The sequence below is a fragment of the Drosophila gunungcola genome (genome assembly GCF_025200985.1).
Source record: "Drosophila gunungcola strain Sukarami chromosome X unlocalized genomic scaffold, Dgunungcola_SK_2 000032F, whole genome shotgun sequence".
Taxonomy (NCBI): Eukaryota; Metazoa; Arthropoda; class Insecta; order Diptera; family Drosophilidae; genus Drosophila; species Drosophila gunungcola.
Genome location: NW_026453186.1, coordinates 856135 through 871743, shown reverse-complemented (window position 1 = coordinate 871743; position 15609 = coordinate 856135). Strand labels below are relative to the sequence as shown.

Below are 15609 nucleotides of genomic sequence, written 5' to 3'. Positions count from 1 at the left end.
TGGAAGAAATTTTATATTTTTATTAAATTTGAATAGTACCTAATTGTTGGGGGCTTAAATAGCTAATTAGCCAGCTTTAAAAATAACCCAATGACGAGAAAGATTAACACAAAAGCCTTGTTTGAACAATTCAAATTTTATTTAAATTTTTTCGTTTTTGGAATCATTGCAGGCAGCATTGACAGATGTTACTTTAGGTGCAAAACATTCGTACGGGCCACTGAAAAGCATCTACGATTCCGATTGGGTGGTTTGGCGCTCTGTGAACAAGGAAAAATAGCATAGATTAACAATGGGCACAGCAAATAGATAAATTATATAAATAACAATGTTATTAGTCGGTTGGTTTGTAAACTTTGAAGCGGGAAATTTGGAATATATATTAAAACATTGCATGTTCATGCTTAATAGTTTGAAACAGAGTTTGGCACTTTGAAAACAAAGTTAAAAAAACACATAGGCCTTTTTCGAGATTTATGCAAACATGGGGAACGTTGGGTTCAGCCGAGCAATGCTAGGCACTTACGCCAGTTTTGAAACTATTAATTTGTTGACGGAACACTTTTAAGCCTTTTCATCTGAAAAATACATATAAATATGACGAAATATCAAATATTAATTGAACGCGACCATAAACCTAATACCAGTTTTGAGTCCGACAGAAAAATTCAAAGTTAGTGTTAGTTTTGCAGCGAGATTTTTCTGTATTTTACCGATTTATAACTTGTAACCAAAAGCAGCTAATTTAAACTTGTTTATGTCAGATAATGGTCCAAAATTTGGTCCGAAACTTTTTGAATTTAGCGTGTATCCAATTAAAATTTGTTTGTCAAAAACTATTCCAACATTTTGGTCAAAACTTCTTGAATCTGGAGGGTATGAGTATATGTTCGAAAGCTAAAAAGACTTCTCCTTATCAATCATATATAATAATAAAAATGTTTTCTCGAATACATGGTAAGCCAAAAAGTACTAAATTGTAAACATTTCTCAGTTTACTTTAAGCTTACCATGAAAACGAGAAAACGGTCAGGACTGTCAGAAAAACAGCTTGTAACCCGTATTTATGATGCTTTTGCATCAATTTGCAGCTTTTTCCATAAATATATCCTATATTGGTTTATATAATGCCTGCTGCCTTGCAGGTCAATTGCCTCGCCAAAAATGGGCATGGACCAAAAGTTAAAGGATAATACGTACGTGCAGGCCTGCCATTTGCCCAGGGCGTGAACTTGACATGGCTGGCGTCGCGTTTGGCGGCATCCACACGCAGTTCCGTCCGCAAGGCCTCACGCAGAACGCGAGCGGCGATGTTGGAATATTGGATGTAGCTGCAATCAGAGATATTTTTATTAATTATGTTATGTAATGCGGCACTGCACTGAATGTGTTTTGGTTGTAAATGAAAACTATCACAACATATTGCAATAGAAACTTATATAATGCTTACGTAATTCCGGCAGCTCTCCAGGCAGTCATTGTGATCGGATTATTCGAAATATATTCACGCTACACAAAAAATAATAAGATATTCTTTTTCAGAATCTGCCCAGTGTGACCACAAAATGTTGTGCTGAAATATACCAACTGACTGGCAGCAAATACTACATGTGATGTACATAAGGATGTAAAGAGTGCGCCAAGATAGCGTCAATGACAAAGCAACGAATTTAGAACGGTGGAAATGAAACATATGATTCGTTTTTAAACAATTTTCTATTAGAAGATTTGGATTTGCTATCAATTTAACACGTTTACCTTATGCAACATGAAAAAACTATTTTTTATTTTCATTTATATGCATACAACCGGGACACCGATTGATCATATAATTAACATATTTCAGCCTTTAAGACTTTATTGATAATTCAACAATTTTATTATTCAACTTATTTGAAATCTGTATGCTCCGGCTTTCGATTGACAGCTGTTAGTTTTGAAGCTTTGTTGTTTAAAATACTTCCTGAAAAATGTCTTGTCCCCAAACGCAGATAAAAACAAAAAAAGCAAATAGTTTATTTGTTATTAACCTTAAAAAGGGGCTAAAGTCAAATAATACAAATCAAGACGCCTTGGAAAGTTTAAGTTTTTTTGAAGCAAGCTACCAGTTAAAATTTGTAGTATTTCAGTATCGTTTAATCTTTCAATCCGGGAAAATATTTTTTTCCAATTGTCACCACAGTAACGCAAATCCTGACCAACTATATTTTGACTTCAAAAATGCCCAATATAAAATAAACTTAAGGATATATTAGATTATTTATTTATCATTGACTTTAAGTTAGACTTTACAGATAATATTTTAAAACTTAACAGAAGAAAACACTTAAATTCTAATTAAATATGTTTATATACAGAACAAAAATTTCTTCAATATTCTTTATCGCGTTAAAGAATCGATCTGACAAGTATATGCTTATTTTTTGTTTTTAGACGCACACTTAAAAGCAGAACGCAAGGGGGAAATTATCTTTTTTTCACGTACTTGGGTTTTTCAATATTTTTGACATATTTGAAATAAGTTTTGTTATTACTCTTTTTCTAATTAGGTTAACAAGTCCGATTTCTAAAAGCAATTAGCATTGTATTCGTATGTTACATGTTATAAATATGCAGTCTAGCAACTTTAATACAGAGTATAGGCATTTTGCACATGCTCATGAATTCCTGTGTGTATATATATAAAATATATATTGTATGTACATAAATATTTTAAACAAAGCGCCTTGTTCATCCAGACATACATTTTTATATTTTAATAAATATACTTTTTTTGACTGCACAAAAATGTAATTTATACATATACTTTTTTATTTTTTTATAATTCAAATTAGTTTAAATATTACACTATTATATAATAATTTAGTTACAAAATAGAGCAATTTGTTGAACAGCATCGTCCAGAACCGCCTTTACTATTTTGTCTTTGATCTAAAAAAGAGAAAAATCCAATTATAAACAAATGGATGACATGATGGCAAATACATATATCACAATTAATATGCATTTCAAATAAATGTTATCTTTGTAATAAAAATTTAAAGGGATTGGAATATGCTGCGAAGCAGACAATATTTTTTATTAAAAATCAACCTGATTCTTTTACATTTTTCTAGGACAAAGTTTTTGGATTTACTAAAGATTTATTTGACAACAGTTGTTTTCAATGACTCAAAAAAATGTTCGAAATTTTACGAACTGACTAACGCAATCTCACTAGATTTTAAGTTTGTTTTCGAATTTATATAAGAAGACTTAACGCTCAAACTTTTCAATTTTATTACTCGTAATATCACTGTAAATTTTGATTTTATATTATTCAAAAAACATACCTTGCGAATTGGGCTCTGGCAAATTATCACGTGGCACTAAATGCATAACAGTCGTTTTGCCTAATGGAAGTCCCAGTGCTCCTAAGGTTACATTGCAGTGAAGAAAACGACCTTGATAAATCAAACGCAAGATTTCGGCTTTCGCTACAGTTTCATGAGTCCAATCTAGAAAATTAAAGAATAGTATTAAAATGTGTATTATGCATTTTACAAAAAAGCTATTGACTTCAGTGCGTAATACCCTGGGAATATAAAATCTGCACACTTTATTCCATCATATAATAAAATAACTCAAATTATGGATATTTGGGTATTAAAAAACCAATGAGACTTTCAAAAAAGATTACTTCACGGGTAAATTTTACGTAATCACGATTCCTTTGATAAATCATTTCGAAACGCATCAGCTGGGTGATCGTAAAAATGAAACGCAATTTAAAAAAATATATACATTAGGTTGTCTGTAAGTTGTCCTCGAATTCGGATTAAAAAAATGGCAACCCTGACACTTGTTCGAAAATCAAAAGTGAGCAAGGTGTCTATGTGAAATACCAGCTAATACGCTTATCAAAGTGTTTTTAAAATTTTGTATTTATAAATTATTTTATTTTTAATTATTATCGGAAAAAATTAAGATTGTCTATAATTAAACCATTTTGTTTGGAAACTTAGTTAAATGTTTGATCTCAAATCAGCGAAGGATTAAGGTCTCTACCATTAAAAAATGGAAATAGAGTGTATCTCAAGCGCAAGTGAGCTCTGTAAAATTCTTGTTTTAAATGAATAAACAACGGGAGAAGGATTTGATTCATTAGCATATTTATGATTATGGTTAACGGTTTATGATTTCTAGTATTCATGATATGCTAAAAAAAGTAAGATTTAAAAAATACTTTAAGCTTATCTTAAACAAAAAAAAATTGGATCTACTAGTAAGTGAAATGAACATTTACACTGTATTACTTACCTTCTGGCCAATTATCAAATACTGTTTGTGCAATATCACCTGCGGAATCTGACGGGCTAAAAATAAATTCTTTTGTTTTACCACTCACTAGTATGAGGCGTAGGTTTATCTGAAAATACATAAAATACATGTCAATAAATTCGAATTCGTATATATATAAAACCCATTATTCAATTTATAAAACACACTCATATTTCTTAATGCTTGAAAAATTATGAGCACATAAATCGACCATGTTATGCTGTGAGCCCAACACAATTTTCAAATGAAAACAAAGCTAAAAAAATAAAAAAATTATCATTCTTTACTTGATTTGCTGTCAGCAATTTGGAAGCAAATTTTATATTCTTCCATAATCTGCGAACGATATTGTTCAGACTGAATGGCTCAAAAAAGGGGTTTCATTTCAGTAAGTTGATCTATTTTTATCAACCTCGAACCATTGTTTAAAATTGCATATTTTTCTGAACAATTGTTTTGAAAATTAGTTGAAAAATAAGAAGCATTCCTTCTGATTTTGCTTTACTTTCGGTTTCAAAAATTTGTAAAGAGACAGCACACCAAAGAAAAACAAACACAAAAAAGAAATATTGTAAAGCGTTCAAAGCATTTTCATGCGATTTGTACTAAAAATAATCATCATCGTTTATATTAGGATAGTGACCATCATAATCAAAAATCTACATTGATAATTTATACAATTAGCATATAATATGAGCCTTCCAAAGCATTAAATTAAATTACAGCTTTCGGAACCGAGAAATTCTCAAAATTGATTTGCCCATGTTTGCGTATCATTGTTAAAATTTAAACAAAAAAATGCGAAGAACAAGTCGGTCAGTATAACAGATAATTACAGTAACGGATATATTCATCCAACTTTTATAAGATTATAAAAAAACCAAAAATTGTTTTTATATAAGTAAAAAAAAACTATTAAGATATACAATAAAAATGTTAGATCGCGAATTCTTAAGCTGTAGCTGGTCCGATCCTCATTAAACAAGTCTTAGGCCATACAAATGCACTGCGTTATTTCTTTAGCTTAGTTGGTCGAAGGTCAACCAATTATTTATTTTATGGCTTGTGGAATATGTCAGCAAACGTCCTTAAAAAAAAGCCCTCAAGAAGTTTCATGTTCTTTGGTTCATCGAATAAAGTATGGGTTTGTGTAACTATGTTAATTAGGAATAAACAAGGAGGGTGAATGCACAAAAAAAGAAAACAAATACAAAGTTAGCCTTGGGATTTTGCACCACAAAAAGGTCAAATTTTGTATTAGTGTATGGCACTTCATCGAAAAATGACTATTATTTCTAATAAATCGAAACTATTCCTAATAGATATTAACTATTATCAATAAGGGTATATATTTTGTATGGGGCTGAAAGACTTCCTTGTACTTTTTACTCAACGAATAATATTATACATAATACCCTCTGCAGTTAAGCTGCAGACGATATATTTATATAAATAATGTATAGGCGACGTAAGACTTACTTTATCAGATGGTATTGTTCGGTGCATTTTCTGTGTTGCCAACGGAGTGATACTGGCCTTGACATTGGTGCAACAATGCGAAGAGGCAACCTCCGAGGAGGAGGAGGAGGGGCCGAGGACCGAGGAGGCAGATCCATCGGCAGCCAAGGGCGATGACGGTTCCGAGGATGTCATTGTGGGCGAGAAGTTGGCCAGGAGTTGGTGCTGATGTGGATGTGGATGTGCTTGGGGCTTCCCCTGGTATCGCAACGATGGGGGCTTCTGCACCAGGGCGTAGGATTGGCGCTGGTGATGCACTGCTGCTATGGTATCGGTGCAGTATGAAAACGAGGAGAAGGGCAAAAACGATTGACCCTGGACCTGGACCTGTGCCTGTGCCTGCGCCTGGGTATTTGTAGTTGTATTCGTATTCGCAGTACTCTTCTCGGTAACGGTTACCAATGGTGATGTCGCGGACCTTGTGGCTCCCAAGGAGGCTGTGGATGAGCCGCTCGAGGATAGGGAGTACGAACGCTTGGAATTGAGCGACTTCCGCTTTTGTTGACCTGCTACAATTGCGACGGTGGTGTGCTCTTGCTGTTGTTGTTGTTGTTTTGTTGTTGTTTTGTTGTTGTTGCTGTTGATGTTTAACTGCTGCCGTTGTAGGTGTTTTTTCAACCGAAGACCTTAACGACATGGCGAGTAGCTTTTTACCCTTTGGCAATTCACTCTGTTCATATGTACGTGCAGCAGTTCTCTAACTGCACAGTATATTTGCATAGGGGTAACTTCTCGGGCTGGCAATAATAATAATCGGAATCATCAGTTGCAAAAGCCATTATGATATTCCCAACTTTTCATTATTTTCCTTATACAAATTGGTGCAACTTTCGATTATTTTTATTGCATTCATACATATGTACGTATGTATGTACATATGTAATTCGACTACATCGCTCGGTTCAACACTAGAATTTTAATTGGCTTTCGTTGGATTGTTTTTCAAATGACTTTATGTAAAATGTTTTTTTTTTTTTTTCGATTGAAACTTTTATTGTGATTGCTTTTTTTTTGTTTTTCCAATATCTGCGCACTAATAATTTATGTTGATGCCTAATGTCCAGACACTAAATAGAGTAAAGCAGTATAGATTACGAATACGTACACTTGTATGCACTTAAATATGTATTACATCTATGATTGCTTATGCTAAACTTCCTTTCTTAATTTTATATCAATGTCTTCATACATATACACATAAGTAGATAGATGGAATTGGATATACAGTGCTTGCGCGATTAAGCTTAATTTGAGTGTTTAACTTTTAATATCGATTGAAGGTATAATCTACAGACAAAAAAAAACGTTTCCTCCGTTTTACTTAGTTTTAAGCATTAATTTTTGCCCGAGATGACACAATTTTTAATTTTCCTATAACGACACGATGGTAAATACTTATACATACTCATTTTGCATTTATAAAATCAGTGTGCCCAGCGTATGAGCAAAAAAAAACAGCAAAATTAGACCCCGTTTCCACTTGTCAGTATTTTATTTTTCAGTTCTGCGTTTGAACAGCTGTTGATGATTCTATTCTGGGTTACCGATAATTGAAATGCCAAACAATAGGCTGTTTTTACTCGATCGATCTTAAATCTTAAAATACCTGCATTGAACAGGTTTTAGACATTATGTATGAAATATGTTGGTGTGTTACAAATGCTTTTAAATTAAATTACTTTTGAATTTTTTTTTCCGAGCTCAGAAACATACAATTTGGGTTTTCCCTAGCCGACTGTTCCATACAAATTCAACTTGCTGAAGTTTCAGCAACCCAGTGGCTGAATTTTCAGCAACTCAGAAATTCAGTCGTTTAGGAAATACCCAAACAGATTTGACAAATTTATTTATTAATGGTATATTAGTCTATTATTCTATTGTTTCACCACACATATTTATATTAGAAAAAGGAATAAATAAGTAAATTAATAAGTAAAGGCAAATTTATTTAGTTGTATTATTTAAAATAAATAAAAATAGCTTTTGTATTTTTTTGAAAATCGGATGGTATTTTTTGTATTATTCAACGGTCACACTTTGCGAAATCATGGCGTGCGCCAAGCCGCATATTTTGATTATCGAGCCGTTCTACGGAGGCAGCCACAAACAGCTGATTAACACATTGATCGAGGGTATGTCGCCAAGATGGATCTGATGGTATACTGGACCTCTTAATAATAATAATAATTCGCAGGTCTTAGCACGGCAGATTATGAGCTATTCAGCCTTCCCGCCAAGAAATGGCACTGGCGAGCACGCACCTCCGCACTGTATTTTTCGCAGCTGATACCCATCGATCACGAGTACAGGGTGCTGTTTACCAGCTCCGTTTTGAGCCTGGCCGAGCTGATTGGCATCCGACCTGATCTCGGCCAGTGTCGGAAGATCATCTACTTTCACGAAAACCAGCTGGTCTATCCGGTGCAAGAGGTGAAGAAGCGCGACTGTCAATACGGACTAAACGAGATCCTTTCCTGGTGAGCCACTCCATCGAGAACATGATGTTTTTACCTAATCTATATAAATGAAACCTTTCAGTCTCGCCGCGGATATTGTGCTCTTCAATTCCCAATTCAATCGCACATCGTTTCTGGATAACGTGCAACCCTTTCTCAATATTCAGCCTGACTTCAAAGTGAGGCAGATTCGCGAGAAAATTGAAAAGAAATGCCAAGTGCTGTACTTTCCCATTAACTTTAACAGCATGCCGAAGAGGAGGATAACCGGAAATGGGGATCAAGATCTGGATCTGGGTCTAGGTCTGAATCTGGATCAGGATCAGGAGTGCCTGCACCTAATATGGCCACATCGATGGGAGCACGATAAAAATCCAATGCTCTTGGTCGAAGTGCTTTGCGAACTCAATAGGAGTGATGTGAACTTCAAGGTGACCATTTGTGGCGAGAGCTACCATGAGGTGCCACAGGCATTTGAGAATATAAGAGAAACGCTCGCCACCAAGCTCGTACACTTTGGCCATCTGGAGCGGGAGGAATATGTAAGGACACTGCTCGCCAGTGACATAGTCATCTCCACTGCCGATCACGAGTTTTTTGGCGTGGCCATGCTGGAGGCTACTTTCTGCGGCTGTTATCCCATTGTCCCCAATAAACTGGTGTACCCCGAAATCTATCCAAAGGAAAACATGTACGGCACGTCCAACTCGCTGGTCAAGAAGCTTCGAAATTGGTGCAGAAATCCGAGAGCCTTTCGCCGGCACCGCAGTCAGTTTTTCGAGACTTTTAATTTTGATCCTTACTCGGCTGATCAACTTGTGCCAAAATATCTAAGCTTATTAAACAGAGATATTAATTAAACAATATTTAAGCTGTTTTGTTTGGGGAGTACCTACATTACCGTACCTAGTTAACATTACTAAATACTTATTCTTACTTGTGCACTAATTAGTAGCTAACTTGAGAATGAGCTAAAATACTAATGGTATATTTTCATTTTTTAAACTTTTTATTTTTATACTATGTAATTATTAAATAATCTCGAAAAAATAATTGACTTATTATTGCAGTCTAACCCGGCTAAAAACGTTTGAAAAATATGTATTTGTGCAAGGCTGCCATAGCCATATAATTGTCCTGTTTAGAATTGAATAAGGCTAACCAAGTTTATTTGATTTTTAAAATAGCAAAGCTTACGGACGGTCCATCCCAAGCTACAAACATACATATATAAAAATGTATATGTATGTATTCCCCACCCCTCCTTGTAAGTCTTATAAGGAAAGCGGTTAGACCGGATCTTTAAACTCTACGGAGCATAAGCCTTGATTGTAGACGACTTTAATATTATTGCTTGCCATTACACCATTAAACCAATTACCCAAACACCCCACTTCATTTTCATAACGCTGTTTTATTACTTTAATATTGTTTATTTATTAAATATACGAAAAAAATGGGATAAAATTCAAAGTGCGTGCCAATAATACCATCAAATTAGTATTTATACTCTTATTTTGAAATGCGTTGCTCATAAATCGAAAATATAATGAAAATTCGGTAGAAATTTAAGGAACCATATCTACATGATTTAAGAAATGAAACTTATACAATGTTTTAATACCTCACATATAGCAACAAGAATTTTTTATAGCGACCCAAAGCGGTCAAATGAATTCACCATACACTTTTGTTTTTCAAAGTTTAGGGAACGCGGTATACAGGAAAGATTTTTAAGACAAGCATATGCCTGCTCCTCCATAAATAGTTGATCTTTGGTTTTGCCGCAAGCCACACGTGCCCATTTGGGATCAATGACATGATCGTAGGGCAAAACACCACGGAACTTGTAGTTTCTGCGATTATGGAATGGTCTATTTTCCTTTCTGCCTTCGTCGAACGGAAGATCCTGTTCGCTGCACAGCGTGTCCTTTAGAATATTGCTTGGCGAAGTGAGAAACTTGCTGGGCGTCTCGGTTTCGAAAGGTTGAATCTTTTTAGCGGTGGCACCATTGGAAAGGTGATTGGAGCTCCAAGTCGAAAGTAGTGACTTTCTGGCACGTTTCAAATGCGGGGACTGCTGACCCACACCGTTTGCATTGTTTTCAGCGTTGAACGAATCACCACCAATAACATTGGAATTGTTTGTGGTTAGCGAATTGCTCAGATGTTCCTCATTGATGATTTCAGCCAGATCCTCAACCAGGCTAGACGGACTGGACGGTTCATATTGGCGACCTGCCCTTTTCTTGCCAATGGCAGCGAGGGCCTTCTTGAAGGGCGTTGGCGTTCGCGGTCCAACTTGACCTAAAAACGTAAAATGATCATGAATTGCTGCGCACATGTACAAACTAGGTGTGTATACTTACTCTTATGTGGAGTTTCAATGGACGAACTTTCCATTTCCTTCTTGATCTCCATTCCCACACGATTGTAGACCTTGGTCACTGGAGTACTGGCTGGCAAATTCATGTCCTCAAATGTGGTCAGGCATGGCGACTTTAGGAAATGGCTTGGTGAGAATGGTAGCGATTTGATTGGCGTAATGACCGGCGAGCCCGGTAGCCTGGTGGTCTTGACTTCGTCCTGGAAAACCCCATTCGATGGACCAGCCTGAAGGTGGGTTTCGGGAATGTGCTTGCGAGGACGCTTCAATATGTTTGGTGTCTGGCGCGGCAGCGACATTTTCAAAACTGAAAGAGGCATGTTGTGGGCTAGGGAGCCCATTTGATGTTCGACTGCAGTAGACACGGTTAGCTCGGCCTTTACTTTACTGGCAGACTTGCCATCAGCTTGTTCGGGTTTAACAGCTGGATTGGACTCGGCCGCCGAGTCAACAGATCCAATCTTCTGTTGCAAACTAAATTGTCCCTTGCTGATGCCACCGGACTTGATCAACGTGATGAGATGAGTTCGCGAGCTCTTCAAGTCACCACCAGATGCATTAACCGACCTGCGTTCGGCATCATACTTGCGGCGCATTGTCGAGTTCCAATGGTTTTTGATGGCATTATCAGTGCGTCCGGGCAAAAGTTTAGCGATTTTCGCCCATTGGTTGCCCAGCCGAATGTGAGCCTTGTAGATGATCTTGTCCTCCTCCTCGGTCCAGGCTGTCTTCTTGATGTTCGGATTGAGGTGGTTGTGCCAACGCTCGCGGCACTGCTTTCCAATGCGCCCGTTCAGGTAGCGGGCTATTAGGGTCCACTTTTTCGGTCCGAAACTTCGCACCAGCTCGATCACCTTGTCGTCCTCGTCCCGCGTCCACGGGCCCTTGATGAGCTCCGGATTCAGGACCTTGGCCCAACGCTGCTGCACCTGCTGCTCCAGTCGGTCCTTGAAGTGCGGCCCAATGATCTCCCAGTTCTCGCCATGCTTCTCCACCAGCGACTTGAGCAGCACGTCCTCCGATTTCGACCACCTCTTGCCAAATCCGTAGTTCGGATGCACCGCCCCAATGCTATTCGAACTTTTATTCTGACCACCACCACCACCACCACCTCTTGGTCCGGCCGACTTGGAATCCTGCAGCGAAGACTCCAGGGGACATCCCGAATCGGTGTTGCTGTTTAGGGTAAGTGCGCCATTCCCGGTCGACTCCTTGTCGCCATCTTGGGTGTCCTCCTGCTCCGAATATTCCGACTCCTCCGACTCGGAGTTCCCATCGTAGACCAATAGGTCGTCGCCGTTTTCACTGCTCGCACTCGCACTGGCGCTCGCACTCGCCATCTTTATTAACTTTAAGTTTGTTTCCGCGGCGAACAAAAGTGATAGATTTCTGGATTCGACTTCTCGGCTCGCTGGAAATAATGAACGTCGCGCGTACAGTACAAACACTTGTACGAATTGGCGGCGTAGCAACTGAAATTCTTGCGATTGTGCGTAAAAATGTAGTGTGCGCAAATGTCGCTAAAGAGAAACTCATGAATTGCATGCGGCACGTCAAGCATTGGACCAGTTCACCCTGATGTCGGTGATCACTGCGCAATATTGGGTGCGTCGCATCATTTTCGGTGCGATCGAGCGTTTCGTTTAAATTACCAACTCCGGCAGTTGTGCTTTTGATTACTTCCAGGCTGCAGTTATTCGAGGGTCTGTTCATAGACATGCTCATCCATCCAAAATGGTAAAAATGCTGGGGAAAATGCTCACGAAATTGAATTTATGTTAAACATTCTCTATGCCAGCATATAAAGCTGAGAACTCGCGCTTGCATATGTACATATATGTATGTGTGTTGTAAATAAGGTCACAGATATTTCAGATATCAACTGCAAGTCTGAATATATTCACATTTGCGTTTTTTTTTTACAATTATTCACGTTGTTTCACTGTAATTTCACGGCGTCGTATCGTTTATTATTTTAAAATGTGGTATTTAGTATGACCGCCGTTGGACCGTTAATATTTTCCATCTGTCCAAATATTAAAACCTTTCGATAAAAATACTCATTCAAGAACTAGGCCCGTTTCCACTAGAGAAGCGTCCACTGACACGTTCGATAACAAAATCGATATTTATATTTATTTACATTTATTACATTTTCAATATTGTTAAAAGTATTTTAAAATAGCTAGTAATTATTAGAATTTGTCAATATTTATGCATATTATTCCATTTTATGATAAAGGAAGGCTATTATTTTAAAAATCCAACAGAACGAAAACTATGAAAATCTGGAAAAAGGGTAAAATTAAATAATCGCATTAAAAGATTGGCTGATAATATACATTTTGTGTCGATTTTCTAAATAATTGTGCTAAAAATATTGATTCATTTTTACATTATCAACGTATCTAGCATATTTGTTAAAAAAAATTATTTTAAACTTAATTTATTTATTATTAAATTTGTTCAATATTTTAAAACTAACAAAAAACAAAATTATATTTATGTAGTTGAGGTGTCCGTTAACCGATACTTTGTGAGAAAAATATTGCTAATAATTGGGTTGAACAATTTGCTATAGCATCATTATATGTGAAAATTGATTTTTTTTATTAAAAAGTTACCAACGTATCTAACATACATATTTGTTAAAGCATATATTTTTAAACTCAATTATTCCTGTAATATTATTAAAATTTAATTTATTCAATATTTTAAAACAAACAAAATACAAAATCTTTCTTATGTAGTTGAGATAACCGTTAACCGTTATTTAGTGGTGGGCAAAATATTGCGAATAATTGGGTTAGACAATTTGATATAGGCTCATTTTATGTGAAATTTTGTTTTTTTAATTAAAAACAAAAAATAAGCTAAATACAACAAGTCAACTTTTATATACCCTTGAATACATCACATTAGTCAAGCTCAAGTTTTTTCCGAACCAAGCCCGATACAGCTCCAAAAATAGACTGAAGGAGCTGACACATTCGTCAAAAAACAATTAATATATTTTTATTTCAACTTAACTTTACATCCCCTGGGTTTAACACTTGTCGTACATTAATATTAATGCGTGAATCATCAATATAGTTAGAAAAAGGCTGCCAAAAGTTGGAGTCGCCCACTTTTTTAAATAGATCCATATCCAACAGACTTGATCCATTATCTGCATCATTGACATCTTGATTTGTCAGCGTCGAATTCCAAAGTTTTTGAGTTTTGATTATACGGGGTACGGCGTGATAGCATAGGCGCGATGCTTCGGACATTATTAAAACGTCACCACTCTGGAGATAGATGGCGCTGGGCTTTTCTTCTAAAGTCGTTCCACCGATTAGAAAAATCGCGGTCTGACCAAAACTGATAAAGATAAAATCATAGTGAGTAAAGGGGGGTGTTTCCCTTTTCATGTATGTATATTACCTTAACGAAAACAATGGGGCCGATTTGTTAGGTTCAGAATGATCAGTGTGTCCCGACAAAGTACTACCAACCGGATAATAATTTACTATAGCCGCTTCCGGTTTAAAGTCGCAGTAGCCCAATACGGTTGCAAACAATCGACACATGATGCTCAAATCATCTGGAAACGGTGACTGCATTTGCTCATCGTAAAGCTTCGTGTCCCAATTGTGATGATATCCGAATGTTGTCCAACGCATTGCCGCTTTTATGCGTTGGAATTCGTCACTATCGCTGCACTGATCAAGCTGTTTCCACCAGTCCGATCTAACCGCATCATTAAAGAGTCTTTCATTCAGATTAACAATATTTGGTGTTCGCGGGTAGTCCCGTAGACATCGAGCAGTCCAGTAACGTTGACCACGCTCTGTAAATGGGTTTCGAATTATGATAATGCCAGGATGATGCGTCAGAGCATAAGCTCGCCAATCTGTTGGGCGTTTAATGCCGGGAATCATCTGAACATTATGTTCGTTGCTGATACTTAAAAGTTGAACATTCTGCGATTGTAAATAGAGATTCAAATAATATGCAATTGCAACTGCAACAGGTCTCTTCGCTCCGGTCGAGACTCACATAATTTTGATTTAGCTCATTTTGCTTAATGTCAATATCATCAACATTAATCACATCCGTTAAATCAGGACTGCTACTTTTCGACTTATATTGCTTAAAAACCAACTTAAACATATTTTAAAACAATATATACAAAAAAAAACAATAAATTCTTAATAACAGACGGCAAAAGTGTGACCGCGCTTGCAAACATCAGAAATACTTTTCAACACCTTAAGAAAACTTACCGAAATACCAAAACTACCCCCATAAAAAAGAAAATAAATCGATTACAACTTGATCATAACAAAATTATTTGAACCTTAAAAAATGACATATTAATAATATTTTTTTGTTCAGTAAACTCTAAAATAATTCGCTGGGATAAATCAAAAGACATATCTTCTTTGCTTTTTATTGTGGATCTATACTGTTGTTGCATCTTCAAATATTACATGTTCTGACGCTACAGCTTTTATATTTTTGATAAAATAAATACTGATAAAATTGTGCAAATTTCGTTCTAGTGATTCATTTCAAGTAGGGTAGTGGAAGTGGGAAAATTTTTATCGATATATAACAAGAAGTATTTAAATCGATGAATCGATTAGACAATTTTTTTATACGATAATCCCACAAAACCTTCCCTGGGAATAGTTCCGACATAAACAGATTTGAAACTCTTTTTCTCGATATTAACATTTTAAAATAAACAGATAATTATTAAAATTCTCCATTTTTATAATGACTTCTGACAGTTTTTTGCTTAAGTTTTCTTTGTGAGCGTTTTAATTTTCAAAATTTTATGGTTGCGCGGCAGAACCTCTTGCTGAATATCTCAAGAACCATGCAAAACTGAAAATCCCAGCAAAAGCTTAAGGCCTGCACATTTCTTTCTAAAATATTACA

At 36.2% G+C, this 15609-nt stretch overlaps 6 protein-coding genes across 8 annotated transcripts; 1 reads left to right on the top strand and 5 right to left on the bottom strand.

Moving 5' to 3' along the window:
• Window positions 1-116: 116 nt before the first annotated feature.
• LOC128260493 (protein stunted) lies at window positions 117-1611 on the bottom strand. 2 transcript variants are annotated; one of them, XM_052993555.1, is made up of 4 exons: window positions 1451-1611; window positions 1201-1331; window positions 527-578; window positions 117-260 (listed from the first exon to the last, which is right to left on the bottom strand). In XM_052993555.1, the coding sequence occupies exons 1-3, from the start codon at window positions 1477-1479 to the stop codon at window positions 565-567; spliced, it is 174 nt and encodes a 57-aa protein (XP_052849515.1). In that variant the 5' UTR covers window positions 1480-1611; the 3' UTR covers window positions 117-260; window positions 527-564. The 2 variants fall into 2 exon arrangements, with proteins under 2 accessions (XP_052849515.1, XP_052849514.1); XM_052993554.1 differs by lacking the exon at window positions 527-578.
• Window positions 1612-2240: 629 nt separating this feature from the next.
• LOC128260492 (uncharacterized) lies at window positions 2241-7237 on the bottom strand. The gene is given in 6 exon segments (XM_052993553.1): window positions 2241-2931; window positions 3333-3497; window positions 4300-4408; window positions 5800-6396; window positions 6398-6905; window positions 6971-7237. Coding segments are annotated over 5 exon segments (1014 nt in total). The 5' UTR covers window positions 6476-6905; window positions 6971-7237; the 3' UTR covers window positions 2241-2866.
• A 625-nt stretch (window positions 7238-7862) lies between these two features.
• On the top strand, window positions 7863-9160 carry LOC128260489 (glycosyltransferase-like domain-containing protein 1-like). The gene is made up of 3 exons (XM_052993544.1): window positions 7863-7970; window positions 8033-8315; window positions 8377-9160. Exons 1-3 carry the CDS (start codon window positions 7886-7888, stop codon window positions 9152-9154), a joined length of 1146 nt encoding a protein of 381 aa, XP_052849504.1. The 5' UTR covers window positions 7863-7885; the 3' UTR covers window positions 9155-9160.
• A 546-nt stretch (window positions 9161-9706) lies between these two features.
• LOC128260527 (myb protein) lies at window positions 9707-12410 on the bottom strand. Its single transcript, XM_052993607.1, has 2 exons — window positions 10664-12410; window positions 9707-10601 (listed from the first exon to the last, which is right to left on the bottom strand). Exons 1-2 carry the CDS (start codon window positions 12018-12020, stop codon window positions 9943-9945), a joined length of 2016 nt encoding a protein of 671 aa, XP_052849567.1. The 5' UTR covers window positions 12021-12410; the 3' UTR covers window positions 9707-9942.
• LOC128260528 (uncharacterized) lies at window positions 12032-12405 on the bottom strand. The gene is given in 2 exon segments (XM_052993608.1): window positions 12032-12210; window positions 12213-12405. Coding segments are annotated over 2 exon segments (372 nt in total).
• Window positions 12411-13677: 1267 nt separating the features above from the next.
• On the bottom strand, window positions 13678-14941 carry LOC128260485 (nucleic acid dioxygenase ALKBH1). 2 transcript variants are annotated; one of them, XM_052993535.1, is made up of 3 exons: window positions 14722-14941; window positions 14107-14645; window positions 13678-14043 (listed from the first exon to the last, which is right to left on the bottom strand). In XM_052993535.1, the coding sequence occupies exons 1-3, from the start codon at window positions 14833-14835 to the stop codon at window positions 13701-13703; spliced, it is 996 nt and encodes a 331-aa protein (XP_052849495.1). In that variant the 5' UTR covers window positions 14836-14941; the 3' UTR covers window positions 13678-13700. The 2 variants fall into 2 exon arrangements, with proteins under 2 accessions (XP_052849495.1, XP_052849496.1); XM_052993536.1 differs by having other exon boundaries at window positions 14107-14512; window positions 14722-14859.
• Between the last annotated feature and the right edge of the window lie 668 nt (window positions 14942-15609).